The following is a 12,122-nucleotide window of genomic DNA, read 5'->3' on the forward strand; positions in this document are numbered from 1 at the left end:
TTTTGTGCCGGACAAAACAGTCTGATCAAGTAGTCTTCACCGCCATGCATGGATGCACATCCTCATCTGCTGTCATCCCTTGTTCTTGCAGGTGTGAAGGATTATCCACTGGAAATTAACTTGGGATGTAGCTTGAGTTCTGTCCCAGGCCTGGCCTGCTTACCCACACAAATCTCTTGTAATTGAGGACTAGCTGGGCCATTTCAGACATCATGTTGGGACCCTCTGATGATCCAGCCAGGGACATCATATCAGCACTGTAAGCAGTGTTACTCTAATTAGCATCTGTCTCCATTACTGACTGCTCTGTTACGGGCGAGCATTTGCTGATCAAAGTGGTGCAGATAGTTGGTTTCTCAGTGACAGAGTACTTGCAGCATGTTCAGCTGCAGGGCAGGTTTGGGCCAGTGCATGCCGTGCATGGCCATGCATAAGGGGGACACGTTCAGTCAGACATTTTCCAAGCAGTGGCCTGGCCCTGCAGTGCTTTCCCACCACACAGTCTTTAGGGGCCCAGCACAAGCCAGGCTGTTCTCTGCAGCAAGCCAGCATGCCTGAGCTCCTCCATCTGTCCCTGTGGCTTTTATTCTTCTCATGCTTTGAAGCTGCATGTTAAAACAACAGCTTCCAGTGGGGCCTGCGCAACAGCTACTAGGGGGAGTACAGGAGATAGCTGGAACTGGACTGATGATGAATTCCTACAGAGCTCAGCACTGCAGAATGATGCTTTTTTCTCCCTCTGCTTAATGGTGAAGTTGATAAAGCTCCATACAACACAGCTGGAGAGTCCCAAGAGCTTCATCCGCTGAGCTAGTGAAACAAAGTGCTGTCAAGGAGGCTTGGCAGTGGGAAAAGCAAGTGCCTTTCTCCTTCCCGGTACACAGTCCTCTCCATTTCATTACTCTCCTGCCTTCTCCCCCACACAGGCTTTGAAGTCCTCCAAAATCAGCCACACATTATGGCTTGGCATTCTGCTGGAGAGCTCCTGCAAGCAGCCAGAGGACATGCCAATGGCACTGTCTTCAGCTGTTGTTGTTTGTGCCAAGATTGGCTGATAAGCAGATTGCTGGACTGAACCTTCAGCCCAGCATTCATGCTGCTGCTCCCTTGTTCAGAGGAGGTTCTCCTTTCCACTCTACTCTGCTGTCTTTGTGTCTTCTCCCATGGGCATCACTGAACTGAGCTGTGCCCAGCCTCTGACTGTAGATGGGCAGTGCCTGGGGGAAGCTGTGATGTCCTCTTGGGATACAGGCATGGCCCAGCTGGTCACACAGAGCTAGGAAAGAAAGAATCTATAACACCTTTTACCTGAATTTTACTCTTTCTCCCGCCTGGCATTTGAAAGAGGAAGAGATTCATTTTATCAATATATAGTTCTCCTTTTTGCTTCGTGAATATTTGCTTAGAGAAGAGCCGTGATTCTTTCCGAGCTAACTTGTTCCATGGATCGCTTTTCAACATGACATTGTAATTAAGATAATTAAGACATGCTAAGGGTATTTAACACATTAATGGCATGTAAATGAAACTATACATCAGATCTCTGGTTGAGGAATCAAAAATTCTGCATAGCATACAGTGTATGAATATCAGTGCATATGGTCTAATTGTGGCATTACCCAGATCGCACACTTATCTGGGCTACCCAAAGACATTGTGTTTCCATCAAGATTTGCTGAGAGCACTGGGCTTTGTTTTTATTTCTGTATCTGTAGTGGAGGGTTTTTTTCTTCTGTACATGACAAGGTGCCAGACAGTAAATTCAGATCAAAGCCAGCCATTTTCTGGCTGCTGTGCTTATTCTTCTATTCAGATCAAACAGAAGCAGTCCTCGTGGTGCTCATAGTAGTGAAGGAAAAGGGTCCCCTGGCTTACAGATACATTGAAGAAGAAATAAGAAACAAATGTGGAAACGCTTCTCTGAGGCGTGCTGCCTCGTCCTGGGGCTTTAATTTTCCATTCCACACTCAGAAATGAATTATGCACATGAAATACAAATAGTCATTTTGGAGTCTTTAAAATGCATTATCTGCACAATCTGCTGGGTATCAGGAGTCCCCTAATCGTACAACACCCGGATATATCTGAAGAGTAAAGAGCTTCCTATACATTGGCATACCTCAGCTTTCAGTTTAAAATGGCTCTTTATGGAACTTCCTTGCCTTTTAGAAGCTGGAGGTTCCTTTTTTGGTTTCCTGATGGTATTGATTGCCTGCAGCAGCAGCTTGTGGGAGCTGAGCTGTGATCAGCTTCAGGTGAATGTAGCAAGACCACGGGGACCCCAGTGTGTGCCCGTATAAAAACCCAGTACCCCATACAACCGTTTCTTCAAATCAAAGATGAGTTTTTCATACCAACCAAGCAACCCCAGTTTATCAAATAACCACTCAGTGTCACCCCTCCTACTGCAGGTGGAGGAGCGCTCCCGACTCAACCGTCAGAGCTCGCCGGCGATGCCACACAAGGTGGCCAACAGGATTTCAGACCCCAACCTGCCTCCTCGCTCAGAGTCCTTTAGTATTAGCAGTGTGCAGCCGGCGCGGACCCCACCCCTGCTCAGACCCGTGGACCCGCAGGTAATGGTGCTTCCCCTGACTGGTGCCCATACAGCACCCAGGATGCCAGGGGTGCCGATCAGGTAAAAGGAAAAGCAGTGTTAAAATAGTGTCTTGCTCTGTGATGTCTTAGCCTGAAGCGTATTTGTGAGGTAGAGCAGCATCTGCATTCATGAGTTGATCCTCGTCACCTTCATGTGTTAGAAACATCATGCTGGTTAATACCTTCCTTTGAAGCATCAGGTCCTGGTTACTGCCAGAAACAAGCTGGAGGACTGAGAGGAACTGCTGGTCTGGTCCAGTGCAGCAGTCGCTCTCTTCCTCTTTGAATCTGCTTTGAAACCACAGTGCTTGGTACAAAAACCCAGGGCATTTTGATGCTGGACATCATCAGAAGGAGGTTTTACTTTCTTTGTCACTTCAATTCGGGGGTTTTGTTTCTTTTTTCCATTGAGTTAACATCAGTCACAAACGCATTTGGAGAAGGCATAGATCACCATGACCATTACAGTGGAGGAGAATTATGCTTTTAAGTTACCCTAGTTGCAAGGTCTGTTAGTAGGCTTCTGCAGCAAGTTGGTGGAGCATCAGTGCTGGCTCTGGGTTGGTCACTGGAAGTGCCCTCGCGGATGTGCAGACTTGAGCAGGCTCATTTCAGGGAGTACAGAGCCTTTCCTCCACATTCAGGTGGGCTTTCTATGGGAAAATGTGGAAAATAAAAGGCCATCTACATGGAGTATGTGCTCCTGTAAGTCAGTACAGCAGCAACTTCAAGCAAAACACATGCTGGAAAGCCCTTAAATGGAAAGCTCTTTCTTCTCCAATGAATATGCATTCTGTGTGCATCACAGACACTGGGAAGTGGGTAAAACTCCACTTTGCAGACTTCTCAGTAATGTCTCTGATTAACCAAACATTTCCTAATTTCAAGCCTGGAAATATTTTTCGGTGATTTTTTTCGTGACCAATATTGTCAACAGCTATAAAGGCTTTTGTTTGACAATAAAATACCAGAGAAAAAGCTGCTTGAAACTCACAGATCCACGTAAATATGTGTGTCTGTACACATGTGCATGCATGTCCATGCACAAATAGGCATGTATGTAAAAATGTCACGCTTACCCTGAAATGCTAATTACAAATCTGCTGTAGCAAGGAAGAAGTCATTGTAGATATCTCAGGGTTCTGGGAAGAAGCTCTGATTTCATAAACTCAAATGCTGTGAATGTTTCTGATTTTCCAAACCAGATGTCAGCATTCCTTTCATTCACTCATAAGCCTTAGATCTGTAGACCTGATCTAAGGGATGGGATTTGTAGCCATATAGAAACTCATGCCTCAAGATTTATTTTTAAGCCATTTATGCCTCGGAATTCCTGAAGCTTTTTTTTTTTTTTTTTTTTGGTAACTATTATTTACTATTGTTTCTCTTTTTTTAATTATTATTCTTAATAAGGGAATTCCATGCCAAATATCATCAGCACAACCCTAGAGTTACCAGGGGTAGGAGCTTGACATTGGGCTCACGGTGGGTGCAGCCCAAGGCGTGCATGGCCTTGTTTCATGTGTGTGAGCTGCCCAGGGCACCCTGCCTGAACTCCTTCAGTGCTGCTGTGAGTAAATGCTGTGTTCCATTGCTGTGCAGAGCTGAGACGTGGCTCTGACTGCGGCATTTCCCCATTTCCAAATGCTGAGCATGATTTTTAACAGTTCTTGCATTGAAGTGATGTAAGTCAGAAGTTCCTGAAACCAAGGCAGTGCTGATCTCAAACCAAGGGGGCTTTTTTAGTGCATCCAAAGTGCTAATCAATTTTTTTTTTTTTTTCCCTAAAAATCGCATTTTTGATTTTTCTCTTTTCGATCCGCTTTTTTTCTCCATTTTGTACTGATAGTTCTGTTTTGACTTGGTGCTTAGATTCCACATCTGGTCACTGTGAAATCCCAAGGAAGCTCCTTGTCTGGGTCTCAGTCACTGCATGAACAGCCTGCAAAGGGGATGGCTGGGTTTCAGGAGGCTCTGACGGTGACCTCTCACCGCACTGAGATGCCAAGGCAGAACTCGGACCCCACCTCAGAAAACCCTCCTCTGCCCCCTCGCATTGAAAAGTTTGACCGAAGTTCTTGGTTACGGCAGGAGGAAGACATTCCACCAAAGGTAACACTATTGCTCCTCGCTTTCAGCACATCAAAGAGGCCGTCCCAGAGCTGGTCCCTGCAGGACTGGGCTGACACCGGTCCTCTTTGCCAGCCAGTGGAGCTGTGCTTTGGTGCTGTGCTCAGCACCTCTGGCCAAGCTCACCCCTGTGGGTCTGCAGCAAGGATTGACCCTGCAGATTTTGCATGAGCTGCGGAGACATTGGGAGCTGCTTTTGGGTGCGCGCACAGCACTGCAAAATAGCATTGCCCTCCAGCAAAGAAAGTTCTCGAGCCCGGACCAAGGCCAAAACAAATCAATTTCTCCTTGCCCTAGGAAAAAAAAAAAATGGCAACCTTCTGTTTAAATAGAATTGTAGGATCGTAAAATTTGTCGTGCTCAATAAGAAGGGTCCTTTTGGTCCAGCATCGTGCCTCCTGTTGCAATCAATATTTGATGGAAGACTTGTAAGGGCTCCAGCAGCTCTGTACCTTCATTGATATGATGGCAGTATCTGGCAGTACCTCTTTAATTAAGAGTCTTCTGGCTCAGTTTTTCAATTGCATTGTTTATACACCTTCATTTTGAATGAATTGCAACTTGGCAGTTAGAATTCCCCTTGTAGTTAATCAGCTCTTAGCCTGGAGGATTTTTTGAGAGGAAAAAATTGTTACAAATTGGTAAGTGACAGTGAGGCAGATAGTATTTGTCTGTGATTGAGAGGCAGTTTTTCTGTAACAAGCAAGTGGCTTCCATCAAAAGACCGGATACCAGGTAAGCCTCTGTGCAAAGGATTTATGGCAGTGTGTTGTATGGTAGTAATACCATTCCTGCTTTGTGTACTAGCAGGGGATAAGGTGCATCAGTGCTGAGACAAAAGGAAACGCAAGCCAACGGCTCCAGTTTTCTCATGCCTTGCTCCTCAGTAGTGCAGAAGGGTAACTAAAGTTTTTAACCCAGTTTTTAAAAGTCCTTTGCAGTTCAATCTAGCACTCTAGAGAGTGGCTAGATTGAAAACAGCAGCATGTGGTGCTGCTTTCGCCTTCAGACTTTTCAGAACAGCATCTTTTCTGATTGCAGTAATGCACTGCTGAGGGGGTCTGTGGAAAGGGGTTGGTGTTGGACACCACGCTGTGTATCTCCCCTGAGATGAGAAAGTAGGGACTGTGGAAAGGTCTCCAGGCTGAGTGGCATTTCGTACTTGGGGCTGTCACATTGGCACTCATACTTGCAAGGAGTCTGGCTTCATGTTTTACTGGCTGAAACCACTTTGGTGTGTTTCTCACTGGGAACAAAAGGATTGCCATGTGAATGGGGCTGGCAGCCTCTGTGGTCCAGAGTCTTGTTTCTGCCAGTGTTTGTGACTGGATGCTTCAGAGGAAGGTAACAGAAGCTGCAGGGCCCTGACTGCCAGGTAACCTGTCCAGAGCAGAGGTGGCTTTATAATGGGATGTGTTGTAGCTGGTTGCGCTGCAGCATACAGAGCTCTCTCTCCCTAAGTCTTCTTAGCTTGTCTAACATAACTACATGTCTGTTCTCCGTAAAAATCCTCAATTCTTTTTGCTGAGCCCTTGGCCTTGCCTGTACCTGGTGAGTATTGCCGTGCCTCTCCTTGCTGGCCTCCAGCACCTGGGTGACTCCATGTGATGCCATGGCAATGTCCGAGCTCCCAGGTGTGGGGATTGGTGGCCTGGCCCACGTGTCTGGGGTTAGGAGCTGTACCAAACCTAGGCTGTGTTGGGGCTTCCAGGGGCTGTGTTTGCCATGAGCTGTCGTGCCTAGAGCACCTAGCAGCCAGCAGGCTTGGCTTGGCAGAAGGGGCCATCAGGTTGGAGTGAGAGCCTTAGGTGGCTCTGTTTGGACCTTTCTGCTACCAATCCTCATTTGTCCACCAGTCGACATTTTCTCCCTGCTAGCATGTGTTATATCTGAACGAGAGACTCCAAATTCCCCACTGCGAGTGCTAAAATGCTGAAGTCTGAATTTTACCTTCAAAGTGACTTCTGGGTTTTGTTAGGCGTAGACCATCTCTACGTGTGTGCATGCGTTCAGCTTCTGGAGGAGGCACTTATGGGGGACAGCAGGGCTGCAGTGTGCTGCTCCTCAGCACCTCCTTTCTGGCTCAAGCAGTGCCTGCTCAGAGCTGAGAGCTTGATAGTTCATAATTGCTGTAAATACTGAACCAGTGGGAAATCAGATATAAATCAGGTCTTATGGAAATGCCGAAGGCCGGTCTCTCAGATGTGTGAGCAGCAGCCTGCCCTGGCCTTGGTTGGTGATCAATGTCTCCCTTCTTTCCAGGTGCCTCAACGAACCACTTCCATATCCCCGGCGCTGGCGAGGAAGAACTCCCCAGGCAATGGCAGTGCCCTAGGACCCAGGCTGGGCTCCCAGCCCATCCGGGCGAGGTATGGTCAGCACCTGTGACAGACAGTGGTGATCCTGTGCTGCAGTTCTTCCTGTTCTTCCTGCAGTCACCTGGCTGAGCACCCAGGCAGGTCCCCCTGGGCTGGTAGGATGCCTGCATCCTTGCTGGGCTTCAGCCTTCCTTTGGCCAGCTAGCAGAAAACAAGAGTTTTGCAATATTTTTGTTGTAGCTGTGGTGAGCTAGGTTTGCATCAGTGTTTTGTGTTAAAAGCTGTGCGTGCGTAAGAGTCCCATGGGTTTTTCTCCCTTTGAGCTAACCGTAAGATGTTCCTAGGCACTGTAGGGTTTGTATCTGGATGCTGTGTCTGTTGCTTTGAATCTAACGGGAATTTGACCATTCTCCTGAGTTGAAGAAGATTTGGGCTGTCCAGGCATCACTTCTTGCCTGCAAAGGAGCCCATGTAGTTGCAAGCCAGTGGGGAGATCACAGTAATACATACCATACATTTCCTACTCATCAGCTTTTTACAAATAATGACTGGGGAATGTGACCAAGGAACGGGCACTAGTACTTTTTGTTGAGAGCTGGACCTTCAGGCATAGGTCAAGGAAAAAATTCCATTTGGCTTTCTGGGAGTCAGATCTTTTCCCACCTCCCATGCCCATGACATTGCAATGTCACTGAGAAGGTTAGAGAAGACTGAAGCTTCTTCCCCACTTCCTCTTACCACATTTAGCTCAGGTATGTTGTGGAGTACATTCTGGAGGGTCACTCTCCCAGCACTGAGGAAGGATAGGGAAATCCACGGCAGAGCCATCCCCAAACGTGTTTAATGAGCAGAGCAGTTAACAGGCTCTTCTCAGAATGGGACTGAAAAAACATGGCTTAGTCATGGAAAAACTTGGCTCTGATTTGCAGAGCATTGTGGGCAGATCTGTAAACCTTGAACAGGATAAGTGTGTTGTATGTAGCCTTGCATGATGGAGCTCAAAGTCTGCATTGTGTATCAGCAAGCCTGCCAGCAGCAGCCTCGAGTAGCTTGCAGGGGTAGAAGGAGATTAAAGTATCTTTTTTGTTGTTCTGTTCTTAAATTAAAAAAGCATTCATGTCATGGATATTCATGCTTATTGCTCAAGGCTGAAGCATTTTGTTTTCCTGAGAACGTTGTTCTTTTAATAAGCTGCCTGAAGGACAGCATAAAATCTGGTGTTATGTTGGATTGAGTAGTCCTATTATGTGATGGCATTGAAGGCAAAAATAAGTTTGCAGAAGTCAAGCTGAAGGTCGCCTCATGTTCCCACAATCCCCCCCATCCCAGTCCTGGTGGGTGCAGGTAATACATTGATTGCCAAAGTTTGCAAGTCCATCTCGTGAGTTAATTGAGCTGAGGATATGCCAGCTGTGCAGCATGAGCTGGAAGACATCAGTTTGATGAAAATTGAAAGTGATTAGGATGCTGCCCTGTCCATTAAACTAAGTGTTCAGTGGAATGCTTTCACATTTCATTCCTCTCGCAGTAAAGTACCATTTCTCTAATTTTCCTTTCTAAACACCTCTTCTGTTTGCTCTTAATTCCTTAATTACCTTCCTACGTAAATGCTGTAAAAATATGCTTTCTGTTCTTTGTTGCCCTGTTGCAACAACTGGGGGGCATTTCCAGGCACAGAGGGATATGCTCCTGCTCTGCTCACTACTGCATGCGTGTCGATACAAAATGACAGACAGTGATTTTATATACTGTTTATGCTAAATGATTCTGCCAGCAACCCAGTGATGGCTTTGCACAGTCCAACAGTTCTGCACCATTCTGGTCATTCTCTGAAAGCTCTGAGCGATGCAGTGTGCACACACTGCGTGCTTTGTTCTTCGTGTTCAGAGCTCTGAGTGCAGCTGTGCTGCACGGCATGGCAGCAGTACAGTGGGATTTGTATGTCCACGAGGTCGTAAGTGAACTCAGTGGAGAAAATTTTCTGTACATTTTTAACGAGACTTTGAATAATAAGAGCATTTAACAGAAATATTACATAAAAACGAATTGCATAACTCTGCACAAACATGTCAACTCAGTGCCAAATAAGAGTTAAGTTTCCTAAAGGCTTCTGATACCATGAGAGATATTAGTCACTGTGTGTCGAGGAGGCATTTTCTTCAAGACTTCTGTATGTGCACAGGGGGGAAAGAAATGGAGGAAGAAAATGCTTGAAGTGGGTAACTTGTGCAAGTGTGAAGTGAAGCCATCAAACTCCCGAAGTGTGCATAAGTGGCAAAAGTGATCTGCAGCCTTGTTGCAGATTTGAGATACTTGCTTCAGAAAAAAATAGCTGTCTAGCAGCCATTTGCAAATTCCTGCTTTTATTCTGGATATTGGTAGTTAATTCAGGTAGCTCCAGCATTGCACTTGTATGGGCTGAAGGGGAGTTTGAAGCAAAACAGCTTGGAATTTTTTGCAAGCATATAAAACTGCTCTGGATGTTTGTTTCTTTGTGGCTGTGATTCAGCTCTGTAAAGGTATTGGGTCCCTTGTTCTGCTGTCTCTCAAGCTGCCATGGATTTCGGTAGGGCTTACAGGATCCGTAGTTGCACAAGAGAAGACTTCATCCCTGTCTTCTCCAGCAGAAAAACTATCTGCTGACCGTGCAACTGTCTGGCAGCTGGGGACGGCCCCAGAGCCCCTGTGGCCTCCCTGATGCAGTCTTATTTGTGCTCCCTCAGCAATCCAGACCTGAGGAGGACGGAGCCCATCATTGAGAGCCCTCTGCAGAGGACCAGCAGTGGCAGCTCCTCCAGCTCCAGCACGCCCAGCTCACAGCCCAGCTCCCAGGGCGGCTCCCAGCCAGGCTCCCAGGCTGGCTCCAGCGAGCGCAACAGAGTCAGAGGTGAGGTGGCTTCTTCTGTCAGATGTCCCTTAAAAAAATCAAAGCATTCCTCATTTCTGATGTACTTCTTTGACTAACTTGTAAACGGAGATGCCAGCACTGCCTTCTGCCTGGACGCTGCTGAAGGCACTGCTGCATACTGATGGCAGCTCGGTGCTGCCTTGCTCTACCAAAGTACTGCATTGATGAGTAATTGGTGTAAGAGGAGACGATGTTTGTGCTGTAAAAAAAAAAAAAAAAAAGAGTTCTGGTTGTCTTTCTTCACTGACCCAAGTTCAGATCATGCCAGTTTCTTGGGAATGCATTTCCACATTGCATGGGTGTATCTTTCTTTGGTTTTGATCTTCATCTTTGTGCAAAGAGTGAGGTGGGAGCAGAGGAATAAATCAGTCTGGAAGCTGCTTTCACTAAAATGCTTTCAGAAAGGAACTGTGTTTATACTGGGTTTATGTTTCTAGTTGAATTGTTTCCTGTCATCACGGAGCCATTCTTAAAGATCTTCAGCTCTGCCATTTAATCTCACTAGGAGTTGCTACAGCACAGACAGCCTGTTTATCTACATTTTTGTCACAGCTCTGGAATATAAATCCACAGAACTGAGGAGCATTAAAACAAATGTTGCATCCATGCTTTGAATTTTTTATGACCTGACTGTAAGATGACATGTCTTTTGTTGAAATAATCACTTCTCTAGGTAGTCAGTAAAAGTAATTTATCACTGATTGTCCTTTTCTGTTTGTTTTAGTTTTTGCTAATGAGGAATCCTGTGACGAGTAATATCCTAGCAGTGTCAGGTGCTGCAGAGCTTTTAATTTATCACATGCCTTGTTTTTTGTGGAGTGAATTTGTTTCTTTGGTAGCAAGAAAGGCAGCAGTGCTGAGAGCAGCCTGTGCGTGGAGACAGAGCTGGGCTTTAATTCTGCTGCGGGATGGGAGAAGACTTACTGCAGCAACAGCCAGACAGAGAGGAGCAGGGGGATTTTTTGAAACAGAAGCAAGACAGGTAGACTTCATTAGTTGAGTAGAAAGTGCCCGTTGGCAGGAGATCCAGGCTTGAGATGTCTTCTAGTTTTACCATGGTTTTCCTGCTCGTAACAGGCAATAGAATAGCTGAGGAGGGGCTGCAGTGCCCTTGTGCAAGCAGGAGGATGATGAAGCTCCCCTGTGCCCACCATTGCACAGGGCTGGGAGCAGCATGTGCAGCAGGCAGTGCCCCGGCCAGTGTGCAGTTTGCATCCCTGTCAGAGTTTTAGTTTCCCTCTCTCTTTGCTTCCCTTTTGCCCAGGAAACGTCAAACCCGAAGGCTCACCCGTGCTCTCCCACGAGCCCCCTAAGATCAAGCAGGAAGACAACCGAGATGTGACGCGACCAAGCCGACCCGCTGTGAGTCTTAACTTATTCCCTGCAGGAATGTTGCCAGTTGGATTGGCCAGGTGTCCGGCCAGTGCAGTAGTGCAGCTGTGGGGACCCCAAAAAAGAGGCTAATACCACTGCTCCTCCAGCTGAGAGACTTGAAAGCGGCGGTATGGCAAGAGCCTGTGGGAGATTGGAATGCTTTAAGAGAGTGCATGAGTTTGATCCGGAACCCAAGTCTAGGGGAAAGCACTTAAGCCTGTGTTTCCAAACTAAACAGATGCTTAAGTGCTTTGCTAGATTGGGCCCAGTGTCTGCCTCTGGCACATTGTTGTGTTCCGTACTGCATGGTGCCCCGCAGCGGCCCAAGGGATGCTCCTGCTCGGGAAGGCTGGTTGAGCGGCCCTGACAGCCTTCACAGCTCAGAAACCAGCTGGGTACTGCTTTCTGTACACTCCTGTGTCATTACTGCTAGCAAAGGCCCAGCAAAATCTCATCCAAAGTGTTTCTTTTTGATTTCATGTTGTTGACAGTTGCATTTTAAAACTTCAGAGTCAGCCTAATAACAAAATGAATTTCTACTGCTTCTCTTTTATAACATGTATTAATGTTTTGCTGATGTTGTTCTTTCTTTACACTCCACAGCATTGAGCTAACAATTCTAATTTTATTTCTAACCTGCTTGCCCTTCCTCTGGCTTTTTCCTGTCCCGATCTGTTTCCTCTGATGCTGATTAATCTTCCCTTACTCACAGAGCTATAAGAAAGCTATAGATGAGGTTAGTGATATCTTTTCTCAGCGGGTCATGCCAATGCGAGGTTGCCTAGCTAGCGCTT

The 12,122-nt window shown here is 46.6% G+C and overlaps 1 protein-coding gene across 8 annotated transcripts in view; it reads left to right on the forward strand.

Moving 5' to 3' along the window:
• Nucleotides 1-12,122, forward strand: part of TNIK (TRAF2 and NCK interacting kinase) — a gene marked incomplete at both ends in the record, with an annotated part of 137,259 nt that overhangs the window by 104,627 nt on the left and 20,510 nt on the right. For 2 of the 8 annotated variants that reach the window (XM_079539879.1, XM_079539881.1), the window contains 6 exons: nucleotides 2,412-2,576; nucleotides 4,471-4,710; nucleotides 6,991-7,097; nucleotides 9,770-9,933; nucleotides 11,219-11,316; nucleotides 12,041-12,064. In XM_079539879.1, the coding sequence (XP_079396005.1) occupies nucleotides 2,412-2,576; nucleotides 4,471-4,710; nucleotides 6,991-7,097; nucleotides 9,770-9,933; nucleotides 11,219-11,316; nucleotides 12,041-12,064 (798 nt within the window). The remainder of the gene's footprint in view (nucleotides 1-2,411; nucleotides 2,577-4,470; nucleotides 4,711-6,990; nucleotides 7,098-9,769; nucleotides 9,934-11,218; nucleotides 11,317-12,040; nucleotides 12,065-12,122) is intronic. The other 6 variants (XM_079539880.1, XM_079539882.1, XM_079539883.1 and 3 more) reach the window with 3 other exon arrangements.

The sequence above is a fragment of the Tetrao urogallus genome (assembly GCF_951394365.1).
Source record: "Tetrao urogallus genome assembly, chromosome: 9".
In the NCBI taxonomy this organism is placed as follows: Eukaryota; Metazoa; Chordata; class Aves; order Galliformes; family Phasianidae; genus Tetrao; species Tetrao urogallus.